Raw genomic sequence first — 22,176 nt, forward strand, 5'->3', positions numbered from 1 at the left:
AAGCCGTGGGGAAAATGACCAATGCTAGTGTGATTAAAGCTGAAATGGATGCTAGTGGTGTGCAGTCACTTGGTTAGACTTCTTATCTGATAAAAACAAAAGCCACAAAAAATGCACATCTATCATCTGACTTCCACTCATACGTAAAAGGTTAAAAAAAAGCGAAATTATCTGAAGCATGTGCATGCGGGCTACATCATCTACAGCATATGCCATCTTGCATATATCCTTGTCTTGATCTGTCAGTCTCTCTCTGAGTTCAGTGTGTGCGTATGTGTGTGTGTGCTGGGAAGCACACTGCAGGTCACAAACACCTCCCTCTTTCACTGTATCGTGTGAGTAATAGGCTCCACCACTGGCTCCTATAAACATGTTGTTGACGCCACAGCCAGTCAGAGATACCTGGTCGGCCTGCTCCGTCCCCTCTGGCGCTCCCCAGGAGAACAGTATGTTTGCAGATTGGCGACGGCTGCTGCTGTTGCGAGATGAACTGAGCATCTGTGCCTTTAAAGACTTCTAAGTGCGCCTCTATCAGAGCCCACGGTCAACTGCCCACAACTCCGACGCGCTAGGCGAGCAGACAAGAGCTACCTTACTCATATAAAGGCATTGGCTCACCTTCACAGGTAGACCCATGGAATGATAACTATGGAATACCACTGGATACTTCTCTCTGTGTTTTTACAGCTAACCTTCCATCCAGGTAAGACTGAGCCTTTACACTTGACGCGCCAGTTTACGCAGACAACTGTTGCTTTTCAATTTTGAACAAAGAAAGGGTTTCTGTTTTAATGCTTGCTATTTTGCAGCCCAGTGTGATAAAGATAATCTACGTATAGCGAACCATACCGCTGCACTTGCCTCCCATCGCGATTTTTCCGTACTTCTCTTTGTTCTATGAAGTAGTCAGATCTGAAGGGTGCTGAATAAGACAACCCGAAGTCAGAGAAACCTAATGAGGAAAGTGGATACTAATGCGGACGATCTGGGCGCTGGAGCTACTTTAATATTTTATGTTATACTGGGAAAACAGGGCGCTATTAAAAAAAAAAAAAAAGTAATCAAAACGATAAAGTGTTGAACAATGTGCAAGAGTGAGCTTCAAAGAGACTTCTTGATCATTTTGTGCACGATGAAGCCGTTTTTTGGTTTTTTTTCCTGGAGCTGCACATAACCGTCAGTATGGAAATTTATTGGCGTCTCTTGATTCACAGGAAGTATGCAAAACGTCTGTCGAAAGCAGGACTGCATTCACATGTAATTTCTCACTTTTTTTTAGATAAATATTGTCACATGTGTGACTTTTAACACTGAGCAATGTAAAACGTTTCGCATGCGCTCCGGGTTGGTTGGTTGTGTTTTGATCTGAGGATGAATATCAAAAACACATTGCAACTGTTACGACTTGGCATCATCTTCAGAGTCCAGCCGAATAGGTCAATCGTCTATAAACAGCTAATGATATCTTTACTGCCTTTTAAAAATACTCAGTGTCAGTTTTTTAATTTCACGATTCAATTTTTTGGTCGCTTTAAGTGGGTTGATGTGCAGCCTGTCATTTTTTAAATTAGATTTGGGTTGTTGTTGTTTTTTAATCTTGTTAGGAAACAGAGTTTGGGATTTTACCAGAGCTATCTCTATGGAAATTTATGAAAAACCGACATTGGCCATGCATGTTTATAAAACCGGTGAACCGCGAGTGTTGCTGTTTAACTTTGCGCTCCTTTGCGCACATGGTGCGCCTACGGAGCTTCTTCCAGCTCAGGGCGGCATCAGGTGGACTTCCATCTAACCGACAGCTTGGCAGCATATAATGCGCCCATAGGGGACGGTTTATGTTCACGACATTTTCACCAGGGGCTTCGAATAACTGCCACATTTCCAGCGAGCGCGCACAAGCTTACCTGGCATATGACGCAATACGGCACGCCATGAAGTTTGCCTTTAGCCCGCTTACGCACAGTGTGGACTTAATTAAGTTTTACCATGTTTGTTCTGCGTTTGGTGGATATAATAAATCAGATCAACTAAATAAACGCAATGAAGATTCAGTTAGGCTTAATATACATCGCATGCAAATTAATCTCCTTCTTTTATACTGATATCCAAATGTTCACGTTTTAATGTCCCGAACTCAGGGCAATGTTGGTATTATTTACAGTCTCTTAACAGGGTGTATTTGTATACTGATACCCTGCTATTCCTGAAATTCCGTGTATTTTATCATTTAAGATAAATGTTTTCTTGCTACACATCCTTCTTACAATAGTGTCTTTCTTCATGACTTGTTAGTGCCAGACTGGCTCTCTGAACAGTGTTTATTCATTTATATATTTTATCCAAGTATGAATTAAAAGGATGGAAAGAGCACATCTATTCACATAAAAACCTTGTTGTTCATTCCTGTTGTACTGCTGCTGCAACCACAGTCCTATAGTGTTTATCACAAGTGGCTTCAATAAAGATAGTGATGTTTTCTCAGGGAACAAAAACATTACTCAAGCAACTCAATCTTTCCCCACCTGTTTTCAGTTGGTGCAGCAGATTAAGACTCTGGGTTACAACCCCACCCCTTTAAATACAGACCATGCTACAGGCATTTGTTTTATTTTATACCATGACTGGTAAAAAGCACATATTAAGTATTGAGTGTTTTCTCATATGGCACATTTTTCACCACCAGTCTGCTTTATAATGCCAGTCGAAAAGCATTTATTTTAACTATCGTAGAACAGTTTACATATTCTGAAGCTGTTTTACTTACACCACTGATGCAGATAAATGTTTTGCAAAGTCATTTCCAGCTTGAGGGTCTGGATCCATCAGAGAACCCTATTATTAATTTGAGGGGTGCATAATTGCTTTTTGTTTTGTTTTTTTAAGTTAATCAATAAATTGATTGATTTAGTTTTTTCTTGTGAAAATCTTTCTTTTTGGTCTCCTAGCATCTTTCAATAACAATCAGACATTGATTGACAAGCAACTTTTTGGCAAACGTCTTGTTTTGTGGAGCTACATCCTGAGTACAGAAGCCATGAGTACAATTCATGTTGTTTCAAGAAGTCACAAGTCATAAATGTTGAGAGCAAATAAATATACTGAAGAAGTTTTACACATAAAGTTCATGTCCCTGTTGGTCAATTTGTGAATGATGGCCAGTATAAATCTTTTGTTTTGAAATTTGATGTGGGCTACCCTTATGTTTAACTTTACATCAGAGATTTTATCCCTAAGCGTTCATGATGCATGGGAGGCTTGTGGGGCCATATAAGTGGAAACATCTTGATTTCACAGTGCTGAAAACATTTTACTGCTGTACAATAGCTTTGGTCAAGTAAAAACAAAACAAATCTCCAAATGGATAAACTGTAGGGCCTTAAGTTCATATGAAGGCTTAAGAAATATAGCCTTGATTTTGCACTTTCTTGCATTTTCATACCTGTGGCATTCATTTAAATACATTCTTTTTCCCATTCAAGGTGATACAAAGCCCACTATCACCCCTGCCAGACCCCACATCGTCATCCAGCTCAACGAACCCTTCAAACTACGTTGCCAGGGTGAAAACAGGATACAGTGGAAGCGGGAGAGGTCAAAGCTGCTGGCAGCAAACGACATCGATGGGATGTTGACATATTCAATTAAGAAGGCTCTGCCTACTCACATGGGTCGCTATATCTGCCAGGAGGAGGGTTCCAAGGAACAAGCCTCCATCTACGTCTATGTGAAAGGTACCTAAATGTTTCTTGGTGATTAAACCCTTTTGAGACTGTGTGGTAATTTTGTGTGAGAGAAAGAGAAAGGAGAGTGTACGCAGGCTGCAGGGAAAAGTAGACAAAATCTATGTGTGTGGGTGTATTAGCAGAAGAAGGTGTTTGTGACTTTGCCCTGGACAGGTACAGTAGCTACCAGAGCTATTTATTGAGTGTATGACTGAGTTTTACTGTATTTCTTCTTCTACATGACCCAATATCCCCTTGGCCAAAAGCCATCACTGCTGGCTTCTATCATGTGCTGATCATTCACTCCACAATCCGTTCATCTACCTTTGAGGCAACAAGCAGGAACTGCTTAGCAGATGATATTTAGAAATATTGAGAAGTATTTTGTTTGGTAATCGTTTAAATCGTGTTGGAAGATCATCCTGTTTTGTCGTTAAGGAACTTATTCAAAAGGAATATCTACAGATTGATAATCTTTCACATGTTAGTCCTGGTTGTTGGTTGTTTTGGCAGCAATTATGGTTCCCATGGTACTAGCAGTGTGACTTAAGACTACAGATCCCAGATTTCACAGGGCACAAACAGCACAAAGTGCATGGCCAGTTAAGTCTGAGCTAAGTAGCAACAGTTTCTAGTTTATATTATCAATTACCTCAAACATCTGAGATGAGCCTTCCCCAGCAAGACAATTAACTGCAGAAATTAGTTGGAGATGCAAAGCCATTGACCCAGCCTAGAAAGTCCTCAGTCCCAGTCTGATAAAGCATCCGCAGAATCTATCAGAGCAAACCAATCAATCGAGTCAGCATCTCACAGTACTCAGTGGGTCCACTGAGATCAAAAGAGGACTTATTTTATTTGTATCAGAGCTGTTTCATGGTTGAATTTGGAGATTATTAGGAACATAGCTTTAATAATGTGAAACAGAAAAGACTGTCACAGCAAAGTACATTGTTCCTTGTATATAAAGGAACTGGATATCCAGCATTACATCCCCATTATTATAATAAAAAGTTCAAATACCCATATACTGTTACCCTGTGTATCCTTTTCATGCTACCTTTGCAATTTCTTTTATTTATTTATTTTTTGCCAGATCCTGGAAATCCCTTCAGAAAACTAAAGGTGTCTAGATATGTTACTCGTGAGGGAGAAAATGCTTCCTTCCCTTGCCTGGCAACTGATCCAGATCTGGAGAATATGCACCTGGAAACATGCTCCAGTAAAACTCTGCCCCCTGGTCTCCAGTTCTCCGCCAGCCTGGAGCATGGCATTTACATGCACAACACACAAAAGGCCTACGAAGGTTGCTATGTGTGTGCAGGAAGACTCCATGGAAAGGACGTCAGATCGGGCCAATTCTTCCTGAGTGTTGTACCAGGTAAAACAGTGTGGGTGTGCAGCATATGTACATTTTTCGATTTGGCTAAAATCAACCAAAGGAATGACATCACATGAGGTTTGTTTTATTGCAGTACCCACTGCGCCTCCTGTAGTTGAGCTCCAACCATCCACAAGAGTGATTCTGACCCGAGGTGAGAGATTCTCCCTCACCTGCAACACCAGTAATGCCAATAGAGAAATCAACATCACGTGGGTCACCCCACCTGGCTCGGTGAGAACCTTCTGCCTTTGTCTTTGCTGTGTGCTTTGCCGTCAGTGAAAGATTTAACTGCTTCCCTTTTTGAGTTGCCTTAAAATTCTGCATTTGTTGCCATTCCAAATGAGCTGCTACAATTTGGTGCTCCAAAATGAAAATAATTCAAAGGAAATTAAATCAAGTCCCTTATAATATTGGCCAATCTTTCACTGGTAGCACAGCCTCGTCCTTGCGCGTCTTCCTGTTGCCTGTCTTTAAAAAGTCCATGATGTCTAAGCTTCAGGTATGCCTTGCAGTGTACCTTGTGGGCTACCGTAGGTGTGTGTGCTTGCATGCAGGTGGTTGTGTGTATGTGGTAGTTTGTGCTTGGTGAGCATAGACATGCAGACAGGGTTAATCTCTAGAGATCTCTGGGCGTTGACAGGGTGCCGTCTGGTATCCACAGCAACCAGCAAAGGTTGGCAGTTCTTCAGAATCCCTGATGGAAAAATTTGCCAATAGCCACAGAACGACACTGCAAATCGATGCAGTAGGGCCACAGGATGCTGGGAGTTACATATGTGAAGTTAGGAATGGAAAAGGGGTCAGCAGCAAGTCGGTGTGGCTCGATGTATATGGTGAGTAAGTGATGTAATTTTGATTTTTGCATTTAAAGCTGGACATGAACTTAATTGTTATGAATTCAGCTGTCCAATCTCGATAATTTTGTTGCCACTCACAGATGGCAATAAAAACACATTTGGATTCTTGTTTTGAGTTTTTGTGAAATATTCTCCTCAAACATTTGCTGCATCATTAAGTTTTCAGTGTTTTAAATGAGTTAAAGGGAACCCAATACACTAATTTCCAACAGTATTAGAATTCTTTGATTTTACTAATGAAGCTTTGTATGATTCATGCTTTTAAAAAATCGTTTTCTTCTGATTGCCTCTCACAAACAAAATATGTGAACATCAGGTAGGTGTTTCTACACTCACATCCAAAGCTGAACACCTTATATGACCATATTAAGCATGTTCTCTCTCATTAATGTCATGGGGCAATCGTGGCTCAAGAGTTGGCAGTTTGTCTTGTCATCGGAAGGTTGCTGGTTCGAGCCCCGGCTCCGACAGTCTCTGTCGTTGTGTCCTTGGGCAAGACACTTCACCCGTTGCCTACTGGTGGTGGTCAGATGGCCCGGTGGCGCCAGTGTCTGGCAGCCTTGCCTCTGTCACTGCGCTCCAGGGCAGCAAAAACAAATGCAGGCCATTTACCATATAGAGTCAAGAATAAGAACAAAACTGACTAATGTTGAGCTTTTTGCTCATTGGTAATACTTAAACATACCTTGTTTGAAACTTTACCAGTGTTTTATATAAGCATCCACCATTGCAGCAGTACAGATATGACTAAAACAAAAAGGAAGAGCATAACAGTTAAATGAGAAGATATATTTCACTGTGATTATTAGACATTAACTAGGCTGAACTACATGTAACCCACTGTACAAGAAGTTAAGGGAACAAAATAGCATTCATTCTGTACTATCACTTCCACTTTCTTTAAAGACGTTAATGCATCTGGCACTAGTATTGTGTATATCATGAACTCTCATGGACCATCACCACTTAGAGTCACATTTTATGGTGACAACAAAATAACTGAATATTCCTGAAACAGCCACTGATTATCTGGCATGTGATAATAATAATATACGTAAGTAACATCATGCCCCAAATAACAGACCAGATCAGTCAGAGCATACAGTATATAGTGGTACATTTTCTCCCAACTCCTGATAAGATCTATTTTCAGTATTCTGCTGCTGTTAAAACTTAAAATTGAACCAAAATGTCAAACTACTGCTTACAGTTACAAACAGTTTGTGAGGTGTTTACTTTAAACCCCTCACATTTAAATTTATCTTAACCCTTTGGAGTGCATGTGTTGGATGAGAACAGCACTAGTTAGATAATTCAGACTTCGGTGCATTAATCTACAAATTTGACAACAATTTAATTTTCTTATTTTTCAGAAAGAGGATTCATCGACTTAATGCCCACAAACAGCAGCATCTTTCATGTCCGCTCCGGCGAGAGTTTGTCCCTGAAAGTTCGAATAGTGGCTTATCCAAAGCCACACATCTCCTGGAGCTTTAAAGGCCATGAGCTGAGAAACACAACCGACCATGTGATCACCACACACAGTGATGAATACAGGTGTGACAGCACACAAGCACACACTTGCTTTGTTTAATCTAAGTGTTGGAAAGATGGAAACATCACATTCAGCCAGGTTTATTTTAGGTGAATCTCTGGTTTAGCTGCAGGTCATAGTCCCTTTAAATATACAGTTGAAACAGTGCCCTGGGGTTTCTTGTGAAACAGGAGCTGCCAGACTGTGAATGACTGTCTTGAGAAATAAAACCATGATATATCTGGAGTGTAATCTACATGCTGCAGATAGAAATGTGTATTCTGATGTAATCCTCCGTGCCTCCCACCCTCAATATTACTGTCAGGAGAGATGGCATTGTGAAATATGTTGAAAAATTCTGCAACAGCAAAAAAGATAATAAGAGTATATCCTGTAGGGTGAACAGCTTTTAAAATACTTATTTTTGGCAAAGAAGATATGTTTTTATTACTACACTTTTTTATGTCTCAATGATCATTAGAATTGAACTTCATTTGGGTAATGCTTCATTACAACAGGAAGAAGACGCCCAGACTAGTTTCAAGATGTTTGCCGAGACTTGTTCCTAATAAAACCCTGATGCAACCTTTAAGCCTGACTTTAATATAACTCGTAAATATCCATTGATACAATTGATACCGATAACTAGAAAAAACTTCACCAGACGAACAGAATCAACTTTTGGGGGTTTATTACTACAGTGGCCACAACAGTGAATGGATGCAAAAAAAGACTGAAAAGATTTAATACTTGTCTAATAATATTTTTCATATGCATACTGCAGATGCACATGAAAGAGCAGAAAACAAAGAAAAGATGGTTACAATATAAAATGCAAATATCTGAACATTTTATGTTCTTTCTCACAGGGTGGCTAAATGAGAATCAGCTCTTTCCTGTTTTGGCGCAATTAGAGCTTGAATGAAATACTGTGATATTTGAATCTTAAAAATCAACAAATGCACTAATAAAATCATTATTTTATGTTTAGTTACATCAGTGAGCTGAGGCTAGTGCGGCTGAAAATGTTAGAGGGTGGCGTTTACACCTTTCAAGCCTCCAATGGTGATGCTTCAGCGAATCAGACATTCACCATCTTTGTGATCAGTAAGTTGTTTTCACATTTTTTTTGAAAGGTTTCATATTCCCTTAAGCCATGGGATGAATTTCATGACCCACCCATAGTGTATTTTACACTTACTTTGTGTGGAATGAAGTCCAGCTCTCCACCCTCACCACACCTTGCAAATATACCTTGCTAATGCTTAAACCAATATTTTTCCTGCTTGTTCATTGTTACATACCTAACACATTGTGACATTAACTTGTGTTTATCAGGTAAACCAGAAATTGTATCGATTGACAGCCCAGTGAATGGACAGGTGCGCTGTGTGGCGGAGGGGTTCCCTGCTCCCCAGATCACCTGGTACTACTGTGAGCATCCATATGGCAGGTGAGATTTTTAAAGCTTCTAAAATCCTTTCTATTTACTGACTACTACTTACTGTTACCAACATGTCAAAATATTTTTTTAAAGGGTTGTGACTTCTTGTAAGATGTTTCTGTTTGTCTTGCTTTTCTCAATGTTTTTGTGGACGGGGCTGCATCTTGAAATGTCATGTCATACATTCCTGCACCAAGTTTAGCAATGACAGCTGCTGGGGCACTGCCAAACATATCTGACCAAACAATGGCCTCAAAGCCCCTGATGAAGTGTTGAGCAACATTTTTCCCCAAAAATAATATAGCTAGAGAGTTTCAGTTATTATGCTGACTGATGTGATTTTGTAAGGCTTTAATCATTTCAGTTTGCAAAAATGAAAAAATGGATGTGGTCCCTCAAGGGAAAACTACACATTTTCATTGTGATAAATACAAAATAATTGCTCAATTTGTAACACAGCTGACAGTAAAATAATAATTAGCAGAGGCAGAGTGCAATGGTATGTGCTGCACTTTAGAACTCCAGCCTAAAGTAATTATACTGGTTGGAAACTCATATTAGCCAGATCGGTCATCTGTCTCATAAACTGACTAAACAAAGGAAAACCTGCCAAACCAAAATCAATAGCAGCTCTGTAATTTGTATCCAACAGACAAAATTCTCTAATGTTATCCAATTATTAGATTTATGTCTGCAAAAAAAAAGTCTCATGGCTTTAGCAAGGCAATGAGGCATACATCTGTGAATTTAACAAAATACTTTCCAGAAAATCTTTCTAAATACAACATTTTCATTTTGCATTTCGGAGAATTCTTCTTGGTTTACTGCGTATTTTAGCACTGTGTTTGCACACAACACTAACCATTTATTTATTTGGAGTTTTATTTCCATATTCAACCTTTAACATGACAGAAATGAAGTGCATGTCAAGGGTCCTAAAGGTCACACTAAAGACACATTGGAAAGAGTCAGGGATGATGATGACGGTGGAATGTGAGATTGAGGGATTTGACTGGGCTGACCTGTGATTGGTTGACTGTGATAAGATGACCCTCCCATGTGACAGGGGATTGAGAAGTATTGATTTGTGATTGGTTGGTACTACAAGTGGACAGGGTTCATCTTGTGTCAAACATAAAGTGTGCTGAAGGAGGAGCCCTGGGTTGCAATCCCAAGCAGCTGGGTCAATGAATCACTGCTGATAATCCAAACTTTAGCCAGTCATTTTTAAAAAAAAATTGTAGTCAAATCCACTTAACGCTCACTACATGCACACTCATTAAAGGCATGTAAGGCATGTATATCCAAGTAGAAAGTAACCTGATCTAAGTCAGCCTATCACCAGAGAGCACTTAAATAACTGCTACTCTTATTAGTACAGTACCGTCAAAGGTTAATTACAAATATTTCATCTTTGGTTCATGAGCACAAAAAGACATCACAAAAGGTGAAACTAACAGCTGCTGTTGTACTAAAATAGAAATGCATGCTTCTGTGGTTCTGCATATTGTAAAGTTAGGTTATTTGAAAGGGTTTTATAGCCTGAAGAAAGTAATCTTTCGGACACATACAGAAGAGATTCCAGACAACAGACAACCGTTGGAAATCTAGATGATCCCATCAACTCTTTTGTCAACAGTATATAATCTTCTGCCTTCAGGTGCTCCCAGCAGGTAAATTCCACCCAGGAGGAGCTCAATGTCATCACCATCACACTGTTCAGTCCCATGTTCGGGAAGACAGAGGTGGAGAGTCGGGTGAACATCAGCAGAGCACAGTTCAATACTCTGGAATGTGTGGCTACAGTGGAGGGAGAGCAAGCCTACATACTTTACTCTATTAGTGGTGAGTTGAATTCACGGATATACATCCAGTCATACATAAGCAGCACAGGTAGTCTAAATAGGGGTTGTGGAATTAAAGGAGGCGTTGACGTCTGTCAGTTCACATGTTTTGCTGCTGAAGTGATGCAATCCTCTGCATGCTTTCTTCGTAATATTATAGGACAACAACAGAGGACATAGGTGTAAGAATTTATTTACTTTTTGGAACACAAAAAAATTACAGATCTGGAAGTTATCTAAGCAGGTCTTCCCCTCAGTGAACGCCACTGAGGGGAAGGATAATTCCTCAGCAAAATATTTACTGAAAACATGACTTTGGCAGGGATTAACCCATAAATGAAGTCCTACTACTAGATGTTGTTCGTCTATGATCTGTTAGGTAAACATTGGTGAAGAGATACCACCGACATGATTGGCTCAGATAGCATTTGGTGAGTCCATTGTTTACTTCATGACCCCAAATCCACTTTTTTGTAACGGCCTCCCCATCTGCTCTGCAGTGTCCTCAAAGTAGTCTGAGTCTGAGCTGAGTTGTCCCCAAATGAGCCTGGAGGACTGGGTTTATGCAAGACACAGGGGCTAACTGTGGCTCCAGCGGGTATGTGGGCGAGCATTATGAGGAAGACGAGTGTTTGTGGCCAGACAGGACAGGCCTTTGGGAGTGTGTGCCCAGGATTTTTCTGCTTTACAGAGTAACAGCGGACCAGACGGAGGCGCTGAGACTGTGGAGCACAGTAGGAGTCCTGGCGATGCCGGGCATTGTGGGGCTGTGGGAGGCTCGGAGGTGTCAGTGAGCTGCAGCAGAGAACACGCAGAGCTTTAGAAACCACTGACAGGTTTACAGGGGATTAGTTCCTGCAGACTCTGCATTCTCAGATTTGAAGTGGGGAGAAAGCTTCTTATCGCTAAAGAGCTTATTACACCCCACTGTACAGAGGAGCAAAACAATAAGGCATCACAATGAGCCAGACACAATGGAACAGAACACTGATTACTTCTAATTATTCCCAGCACAGCTGTAAAAAATAAGGACAACATTGTGGCTTAAAAAAAACCAAACTAAAAACAAGGGGAATTTAAGCAATTAGCAAAACAAAGTGCATAATTTTTTAAACAAAGAATAAAAGCACAGAACTCCACAGTATGTATACTTGTATAATTGGATTAGTTTGTGGTTATTTGATCAAAGTGGGCTTCACTGTGACTTAGACTTCTCTCGCTTACCTTAATGCCTCCTTGTCAATGTCGTTTAGAATGTAAACATGACAAACCTTGAAAAGATTCCCCGATTGGCTCTATCAAACATTACTGTTTCTGTCTCTCTGCAGAGAAAAGAGTTCCACATGACCTGTTCACCCCTCTGCTAATTGGCTCCATTTCAGCAGCAGGCATCCTCTGCCTCATCCTTATCATGCTGTTCTACAAGTACATGCAGGTAAGAAAGCACTGTACTTTTCCTGCATGCCCCACCCTCTTTGATTACATTTATAAACAAGTGAATAGAAAGACCAGAGAGATGCCACATGTAATTAATGTATGAATTGTATTTTGATATCTCCGTGTCTTATTGTTCACACTAGAAACCCAAATATCAGATTCAGTGGAAAGTTATCGGAAACGACTATGTGGACATTGACCCCACCCAGCTACCGTACGATGACCAGTGGGAGTTTCCACGAAACAACTTGCGCTTTGGTGAGCATCCGGAACCTATTTACCAAAATCTGTACTGTGTTCCGTATCTAGGCTCCCTTAATTACATTAATCCATAATTTCTGACACACTGCAGCCCTAAAATTTATGTTCTGGGTGCCATGTCTTAGGTGTAAGTAGGGAGCAGGATGATATGAAGATAAATGGGGGCTTGTATCTGTAATAAAGCCTAACAGTCCAGTGGGTATGACATCATCGTTGCCACCCTCAGGCTAGTTCCCATTGATTGACAGCCACTCTGGTTTCTGTGTATGGACACAGCATTAGGGGCTTAGCCATGTCTGTGGTCTTTATTTACTAACCAGTTCCACAGTTCATTAATGATGAAACCCCACTCCCTCACTGCAAACACAATATTGTTGACATATTCTGGGTGTTTTCAACAAACCTTAAACAGGATCCTGCATGTCCTGGTGCCTACGTACACAGCCTGAGGGTTAAAACTGGTGTTGTCCTAGGAACACTACCATGGAACTTGTTTGTTGGAGAAAAAACAGGATGGGGATTAACAGTTTTGTTTCTGTCTCCATTTTTTAGGGAAGACTCTGGGATCTGGTGCATTTGGAAAAGTGGTGGAAGCCACTGCATATGGACTCTCCAAAGCAGATTCAGTCATGACTGTGGCTGTGAAAATGCTCAAATGTAAGTGCTGTCAACACACATGCAAATAAAGTGGGATAAGCACTGTGTAGCTGTTTTGACTATGTGAGAAATGTGCACAGTAGCTTCATGCTGTCCAGAAATTCTAATGAAAACATAATTTGCCTGCAGATGCCTGTAAACAGAGTCATTACGTGGATATTTTTTGGTGGTTTGCACGCTATGCTATATAGCTATATTCAAAAAATTTAACAGAGCTCTTTTATTTCATTTAGCTCTCAACAATTATGTATTTTAAGCTAGCAAATATCAGATCACGATATGCAAGCACTGCTTAACATGAGTTTGGCTACAGTGTACCCTTAATATTTCAGTAAATAATGAGTGCATTGCATATTTTTCTTTCCACAGCTAGCGCTCATGCCACAGAGAAAGAAGCACTAATGTCAGAGCTGAAAGTCCTCAGTTACTTGGGAAACCACATTAATATTGTCAACCTGCTGGGAGCCTGCACAGTTGGAGGTGAGGCAACCATTTTCGCTTGCGTTATTGTTTATGACTGGAATAAAGTTGTAAACTTCATAAATTGCTGCAAATTTTGAGGAGATTTATTTTCACTGTACTGCAGGTCCTACCCTGGTGATCACAGAGTACTGCTGTTTCGGAGATCTGCTCAACTTTCTACGCAGAAAGAGAGACTTGTGCATCTGCTTTAAGCTTGAGGACGATTACTACAACCGCAACGTCATGCAGCAGAGAGTCACAGATGGGTCAGGTTCTTTTTTATCTTTAAAAAGTGATTTATTGTCCAGTGGAAAAGACAGAACTAGTATTTACTATCCAGAACGTGCGTAGGAGGAAGTTATTTGGACAGCATGCTTATGTGTGGCTGTATTCAGCTGAGACCAGACTGCTCCTTTCCTCTTCACAGTGACAGCTTGAACAGCTACATGACCATGAAGCCTTCTGTTGCTGGCAACGCACCGGTCAGCTCATCCTCTGAGAAGAGAAACTCGCTACGCAAAGGCAAGCCGGCCAGCCATTCATCAAATTTCTCCTATCTTTATTAGCACGCCAAGGTGGTTACATCATCACATTGGAAAAATCATCTTCATTTTGTTTGTCTTCTCAGGTGGTCCTTACGTTGAAGCAGACACGGAGAATGAGATGTTTGCTGATGACGGCTTGTCTCTGGACACCGAAGATCTCCTCAGTTTCTCATACCAAGTTGCCAAAGGCATGGAGTTCTTAGCCTCGAAAAATGTGAGCATCCACTTGAATGTCATTTTTTAATGGCAGTCCATATAAAGCAGCAAAATACATATGTTCTGATTTTTTCACTCACAGTGAAAAAATTTGGTGTCCTTCCAGAACATTCTAGGGAGGTTTTTACTCTTAAATTTCTGTACACCTTTAACATTATCATTACCACCCCACATTCTGTCCTTTTGAGCTAATGCTATAGGGTTATATTGCTTGCATAAGATCAGTATTTCTTGTCCATTTTCCTCATAACTGTGCTGCAGGTTTTGATGTCCAGTCATGACAATATTAGGCTGGACACAAACGGCAGTCCACATTTGTTTCACTATTTATTTTCTACCACGTATAAAATGCATTTTCTTTACATGGACTACCAAATTAGATTTGTGGATAAAACTCTGATGCCTGATAATCTGACCTTTTTAACGTGGCGCATGGATCATCTTTCCACAGCTAGTAAACAGATCCAAAATGGATGTTGAAGCAAGCTGCTGAAAAATTCATTGGTTGTGGAGGCAATGATACTGAGGCCAGTGTTCTCATGTATCGGTGTCAGGGGTTGTATGTTACAGACCCAAGTGCGGAAGCTCAGTAGCAAAGAGCATTCAAAAAAAGCACCTCATTCATGACTATGTGATTAACTGTTAATGTATGTAACATGTATCATGTATCACTGGATTGTATAAGTAATGATGCATTTGTTTTTCAGTGTATTCACAGAGACCTGGCTGCCAGAAATATCCTACTGACTGAAGGAAGAGTGGCCAAAATCTGTGATTTTGGCCTTGCCCGAGACATCACCACAGATTCTAATTATGTCGTCAAAGGCAATGTAAGTCTGCACTAGCTGCAGGACACACAGGGATATAATATTAGAGGCGTGATACATCTTTAGTATCACTAGTTTGGAGTAGGATAAGACTGTTTGATAGGTTTGGAGGTCATCCGCTTAATTCATCACCATTCAGACCAACTATAAAAACAAATTCCTTCTTTATGACCTATTCTAGTTCACTAGAAAGTGAGATTTAGTTTAAATGATGCTTCATTTGAATTCACTAGCAAAACTTTCACGTGCTAGAAAATAACTAGCAGGAAAGCCTAAATTTAAGATTTCACCAGAATCAAAATCATCAACAGTGTCACAAGGAAAGATTTGGACTATAAGTGATTATTTGAACAAGATTTTTGTTTGTTTGTTTGTTGATTTTAGCCAGCTTGCTAGTATGAACTCTACTCTTGTAATGGATTCGCAGGAACATGGTACAGACAAATCCGGAAAACTGGAAGCTTTTGTTTGTGTAGTTCTCAAATTGTAAATCCAGAGGTTCATTTGCCTTGCCACACTTCCTGATATGTAAATTCAGGAGTTATCTAACGTATCTGTCTATAAGACGAGCTTTTGTGAACACAGTAGCTTACGTGTATTTTTCCCAAACCAGTGTAGGTACCTGATCTTATCTGTCTATGGAGAACCTGTACTGTATTTAATTTACATTTTATAGAAGAATCTCTTTGTGATAAAGTTTTCTTTTAGCATATTACATTTTTTCCTTGTTTCAACAGTGGCCTCAGTTGTTCTGTATCCCTCAGGTGCTAGACAGCTGCAAACACAGTACTTTATTAAAAAGAAAAAACTTTAACACTTACATCTCTTATGCAAGTAGTCTTATTTCTGACTGACCTCTATCCCAAATTTATTTCTCTATGCATGACAGCCAATAAACTGATTGTCAAATTTGTGAGGTATGAGCCTCACAAATTTGTGCCGAGCTCTGGGTGTTCTCTGGGACCCCAGGCAAATACTTTCTGCATACTTTGTCTAGGCTATTCATTTATTAACCCTCTGTTGCACATTTTCTGTCCCCAGCCACATAAAAAAAAACATTTCCAGGAAAAGGTTTCATGTCACATTGTAATTTATTGCAAGTTGCCATATATTCACTTTACCTTTCAGGCTCGTCTCCCAGTGAAATGGATGTCTCCAGAAAGTATCTTTGAGTGTGTTTACACATTCGAGAGTGACGTGTGGTCATATGGCATCTTGCTTTGGGAAATCTTCTCACTGGGTATGTCTCTCCATCCACTTTATGTGTGTTTGTCTGGCTATCTGTGTGTTTTCATAAGTGTGTAATGTAACTAAATATCTCGGCTGAACATAGGAAACAGTCCGTACCCTGGTATGCAGGTGGACGCCAAGTTCTACAAACTAATAAAAGAAGGATACAGAATGGATGCCCCAGAGTTTGCGCCCAGTGAAATGTGAGTTTTTGTTGAATTGAAATGTGGATCATCAAAAGGAGAGATTTAGTGAGACAGATGGAGGTGGCGTGACTAGGAAAGAGTGTAATGAGCAGGATATCAATAGCAGCTTTCTGTCTTCCTGTTGTGCTTGGCTTTTCACAAGAAAACTAAAAATGAGGATGTGTTAAAACTTTCAGATGGAAGTGAGAACAGAAAACAATATACACAAAAGAAACAGGATATAATAATTGTATGTTTGATTACTGCTGTGCAGGTATGAGATTATGAGGTGCTGCTGGGATGCTGACCCCTTCAACAGACCCCCGTTCAGGAAGGTCGTGGAAACGATTGAACAGCAGCTGTCAGATGCCACTAAGCGTGTAGGTTTCAACATTTGAGTGTTGTTTTCTTTCATTATCCAAGGCAACATTCCTGGAAAATAATGCACCCAGAATACCTCACAGACCGTTTAGCTGGTCTGCCAGCTTTTAAGTTTAGCTTGGATAGACTTTTGTTCCAGTTGGTAGGGTTTAATAAAAAATAATGTGCTCAAAAATGCTACTTTTTATAGTATTGATTACTGATTGTGATGACTCCCACTCATGGGTAGCTGATTTGGTAGGAACCAAACACAGGAACATACATAATTGGTTTGAGTTTTGGGGTTTCTTCCCCAGAAAAAAATCAAATCAAATAAGCAATGTTTTCCTTTATTTTCACACCAACTAGCTTCTGGGATTAAGTTAAGAAATAGCCAATGGCAACAGCATAGATAAGTTAAACTGAGGATCGTATGAAAACCCTGCATACAGAACAATATATACTTGTGTGGCTCAGGACAGGAAATTATTGTTAGACAAGCCTAGAAATAACAAGATATCATTTCATTTTTGGAATCATATTAAATATAGTAAAAGCAGTGATTCATACCGTATTATCTTTTGTGTGACAGGACCACTTTAGCCAAAATAGGATTGTTATTACATTTGAAAATAATTTATATTTGGGAGTATGGCTTAATTTTGGATGGACCCAGGCCTTGCACATGTATACATGTGGAGCCTAATGTCTAAGAGAGAGTAACAGCACAAGGAGCAATCACTGACAACAAACATGAGACCGAGCAAGTTAGAAATGGTAAATGGCCTGTATTTTTATAGCGCTTTACACTACATTCAGTCATCCACACACTGGTGATGGCAAGCTACATTGTAGCCACAGCTGCCCTGGGGCGAGGCTGCCGGACACTGGCGCCACCGGGCCCTCTGATCACCACCAGTAGACAAACATGGGGTTAGTATCTTGCCCAAGATATTTGGGAGGGCCTGGGATCAAACCACTGACCTTCTGGTTAGTGGCTGACCTGCTCTGCCACCTGAGCTACAGCCATCCTAGAAATAGCAAGAATGCTTGAAAAGGACACGATATGTTAGAGATGTGTTGTGAAGTCTCTTGCAGAGGCATTATATGATGAGTAATTGTGCATCCCGTATGAAAATTGTCAAGATAACAGAGCTGTAGAATTTTATTACAATGCTGTTGATGGTTGTTTAGGCTCTGCCTAAAACCTGGTTTTGATCTTGAGAAAAAAAAAGAAAAAAGAAAAATAAGAAAGATTGAATAAGAAAACAACACAGCTAAAAGACAGAGTAATTGTGTAGATAAGACAACACTGATCGCTGATATGTTTAAAGTTAAACACGCCAGTACACAGTATCAACCCTCACAGATTTTTGTTTCGCTCTTTCGTCTTATCTTTAGATTTATCTGAACTTCAGCTCCATGCTTCCTATGATGCCTAGAGCAAGGGAGGAGCAGAGTTCTCAGAGCCCAGCGTCTCACCATCTCAACTCAGCTGGCAGTAACAATACTCCAACTCAGCCCTTACTAGTCCAACACGAGGTCTTCCTGGAGGGAACAATCCTCTCAGCCGAGTGGGTGTAAGAACCCACCCGACCTGTCTGGCTGCCTCATAAAGTGCCTGTAATGATCCGCCACAAAACACCCAACCACTACACCTGCTCCTCAACCTGGTACCAGCAGCATTTTTTTGTCATGTGTTGCAGAAGGAAGGCATTTATCTTTGCCACTGTTGTTGACGACTACAGGGAGAACAGTTGGACTAATGCTCCCCTGCTTCCAGGAAGGAACTGTTAAGGCACCAGGGAGAATTGAGGGACATCAAGCGTTACTCTAAAACTGTCATTATGTAAAACCATATTACACTGTAATCAGTTTTGTTTTGTTTTTGCAGTTAATTTTTTCCTTACACATTTCATACAGGTTGTTTTGGTGTTTTTATTTTTTTACCTCTTTTTGTTTCTTGCGTTTTTCCGGGGCGTGGGGGGAGTGTCTCTTTCTCTCTCCGATATATATATATATATATAATATATATAAATATATATTTGTGCTGTCAGCATTAATCTTGTTAAAATGACATTAACGGCATAACCCGCATTAACGTGGCAAATCTCCGTTAGCGAGTTAGCGTGGGGCTGCGCAGCGGCAATGCGTCAGCACGGTTAGCTCATTAGCGTGGTTTGCTTGTTAACGCGTTAGTGCTGTCCAGACCCACGCATGGGCCGATCTGCGCTAACTCGCTAACGGAGATTTAATTAATGCAGTTATGCCGTTAATGTCATTTTAACGAGATTAACGCTGACAGCACTAATATATACATATATATATACTTTTTGCATTTATGTGTTTTGTTATTGTTTGTTGTTTCCTTTCATGAAAATGTATGTAGCATTTTTATTTTTACTGTGGTTTGCTGTTGCAGTTGTTGGAGGAAAAAAAGCACTCAAGGCACTTGAACTTCACATCATTCCGCATACTAACTAATGCAGCTTTTACTTTTTTTTGATATCCTGTTCTGTTATCATCAGTATTATGCCCATCTGTTCAGATCTATTTTACATGAAGGAGCTACTTTTCAGGGGCCAATTGAAAATGAGATGATAAGATTCTGGTGTATAAGCTATTAGACCGCATGTTATGCCATGCTTAGAGTCCGTAAGTGCTTCATGTTAGTTAGAACATATTTCTGCTTTTTTGTATGCTGGAGGTCATTTCCTAGACACTAAACACCTGTCTTTGCTGAACCATATTACCACATTACCATGAACGAGCACTTATTCTTTACACACAGTTGTCTTCAGAGAGATGGTACGCTAGCTTTTCATTTATTCGACTTTTAACTGCTTAACTGTATATAGGTATAGGTAATAATGCTTTACGATGAGATGTTAGATCATTCTTTACAACATAGACGATTCCTGAAGCCTTTAAGTCTTCATTTTAGTTTTCTTAGACAAGCAGGTCGTTTTTGACAGATGCATTGCTGGAGTTCTCCTGTTAGGGTGTAAATAGCTGTTAAGGTTGATATAGTTCCTCTCCTGCCACATCCAGTGTATGATATTTGTTTACAAGCATGAGACAGGTACTGCCATTTCTGCGCTGTGTTTTCTCCGTATTTCACCTTCTATCCCTTCACAAAGGACAAGGAAACAGAAAGGCAGTTGTTTTCACCCCATGCTAACGCTGTACTGCAGTACAGTGGTTAAAGTCATATGAAATGCCATTAAGTGGACTGCAGTATTCCCTGAGGTGACAAGCAAGAGGAAAACACAGGGTCTTCCAGGCTCTAACTTCAGATATTGACACTGGGTACAGAATTCAGCGTGTCGGTCATCTCATTGTTCTCCGGCCAGTAGCTGGTTTCCCAGCAGTACCTCTCTTCTTTGTATCCAGCTGTTTCCTCCACCAGAAGCGGGACTTTCAGCACCTCTCAGCCAGTAGTCTGTATCAGTCCAGACCTTTATGAAACCCTCTCTTCCTTGTGGTGGATGTTATGAGGAGCACCCAGAAAGTGTCCTGTTTGAGTGTATGAACATGTGTGCTTTGTTCTATGCTTGTGTGTGTGTATGTGTGTGTGTGTGTGTGTGTGTGTGTGTGTCTGCATGTGTCTGTATGATTACTGTCAAGAGGTGCCACTACTAAAGAGTCATCAAGTCATTTAGGCTTCAAAAACCCCACAGTCTTACTGCTCTGTCTTTTTGTAAATATAAATGTGCATATATTTTAAAGTAACATTGCTTTTGAAGATGTTTATCTTATTGAGGATATGGTACAGAATTTATCATGGTGTTTTTTATGTGCGCACAAACTTCCTACTGTAGATTCAACTTGAGAAATTGCTTCTGTCTGTGTTGCCACTGCAACTTTTCACTCTGGCTAATTTTAGCTAATTCATTATCTCAGCCAGTTTTGCCAGTTCACTTGGTAACTGCCAAAGCTGAACTGCTCCTTATGGTCATGTGTGATCATCACAAAGTCAATACAATTCTACAACCAGGAAGAAGATGTCTCAGAATAATAGAGAGATCAGTTGTAACTGCATTTCCCCCCTCTCATTTAAGAGCTTTTGGTTGCATTTTGCTGAATATTTATTAAAAGCTTTAGAGTTATTCTGTAAATTTGATGTGTTGTTATTACACGTGTCAGTGTAAATAAAATTTGTGTATATTGGATTCCCAATTAAACCTTTTGGTCCTTATTTTACATCTTTGCTCCCACAATTCAACTTACTGTATAGCTCTGGCAATTTTAACTCTCTTTATACTAAGTCATTAGAATAAAGAGAACACATGATGGCTTAGTATAAAGGAAATCGTTATGTTTCTAGGCTGAGGAACACATGTCCTTATATGTTTCTCTGCCACCTGGGTGGGGATGAATCTTCACTGCAGGTTTTTGCCCTCAGGCCGCTGTCACAAGTGATTTTGATAAGCTCTACATTACCAGAAAATTGAGGTTAACTGGATCTCAGTTTTGCCAAATAAAGTTACAGATGATACCATATCTGATATTTTTGCCATTCTTCCTGCTGTATTTTAAATCCTTTGGCTTGAACCCAGAAAAGGACATCTGTTCATGAGGGGAAAGCCACGAGGAGGACAGCAGCACTTGAAGCAGCCCCTCAGACAGACCCGGTGCAGAAAGTTGCGGGGGCAGAGTCCATTGTTTCAGAATCTAGCTGATAAGAGACTTCCAGGAAATCCCATCATTGAGGCAAAGATGTTTGTTAGTCAGACTTTAGGAAGTTTTAGAAAGAAAGGTTAAGATGAATCTGTAATTAGGACACTGGTAAAAATATAGATCTTTAGCAGATTTCCCACAGCATAAAACAAGACATTTTAAATTCACGCATAACTAATCCCACAGTACATTTATCTTACCCTCAGGATTGGCTAGTGTTTTGCATTTTAATGGAAACAACAGTCACAAAACCGGTTTTCTCTTTGCATAACTTATGCAAGTGTATAGCTATACTGACTTCTAGGCTTACGCATTTCTTCTAGGATTAACAGGTTTGCACTCTTTTGAAAACTATTACTACGGCAGCAAAAACGTTTGCCAAAGCATATCACACCATTATTAATCAGAATCAGAATCAATCAGAATCGGAATACTTTAATAATCCCTTACAATGACATTGAATGCAGCTTTTCTTTCTAAACAAAAATCAGTATCAAAAAATGTTTTAATAATCCTCTGTTTTGCTCAGAC

At 40.0% G+C, this 22,176-nt stretch overlaps 1 protein-coding gene across 2 annotated transcripts; it reads left to right on the plus strand.

The window, feature by feature from the left end:
- The first annotated feature begins 322 nt into the window (after window positions 1-322).
- On the plus strand, window positions 323-21,149 carry kita (KIT proto-oncogene, receptor tyrosine kinase a). 2 transcript variants are annotated; one of them, XM_084921598.1, is made up of 21 exons: window positions 323-703; window positions 3,480-3,731; window positions 4,819-5,103; window positions 5,198-5,337; window positions 5,747-5,939; window positions 7,337-7,520; window positions 8,489-8,604; window positions 8,836-8,950; window positions 10,602-10,786; window positions 12,114-12,220; window positions 12,366-12,480; window positions 13,036-13,140; window positions 13,510-13,620; window positions 13,727-13,868; window positions 14,030-14,124; window positions 14,231-14,361; window positions 15,071-15,193; window positions 16,319-16,430; window positions 16,524-16,623; window positions 16,880-16,985; window positions 18,367-21,149. In XM_084921598.1, the coding sequence occupies exons 1-21, from the start codon at window positions 640-642 to the stop codon at window positions 18,547-18,549; spliced, it is 2,964 nt and encodes a 987-aa protein (XP_084777724.1). In that variant the 5' UTR covers window positions 323-639; the 3' UTR covers window positions 18,550-21,149. The 2 variants fall into 2 exon arrangements, with proteins under 2 accessions (XP_084777724.1, XP_084777725.1); XM_084921599.1 differs by having other exon boundaries at window positions 324-703; window positions 5,768-5,939.
- Window positions 21,150-22,176: the final 1,027 nt, after the last annotated feature.

Source organism: Perissodus microlepis, chromosome 23 (genome assembly GCF_051167445.1).
Source record: "Perissodus microlepis isolate ML-2025 ecotype Zambia chromosome 23, ASM5116744v1, whole genome shotgun sequence".
In the NCBI taxonomy this organism is placed as follows: domain Eukaryota; kingdom Metazoa; phylum Chordata; class Actinopteri; order Cichliformes; family Cichlidae; genus Perissodus; species Perissodus microlepis.

Bases quoted from the DNA above. Each gene is read 5' to 3' on its own strand.
- kita (XM_084921598.1), top strand. From the start codon at position 640: ATGATAACTATGGAATACCACTGGATACTTCTCTCTGTGTTTTTACAG. The intron at 12,221-12,365 runs GTAAGAAAGCAC...TGTTCACACTAG, and splicing joins TGTTCTACAAGTACATGCAG to AAACCCAAATATCAGATTCA. The intron at 12,481-13,035 runs GTGAGCATCCGG...TCCATTTTTTAG, and splicing joins ACGAAACAACTTGCGCTTTG to GGAAGACTCTGGGATCTGGT.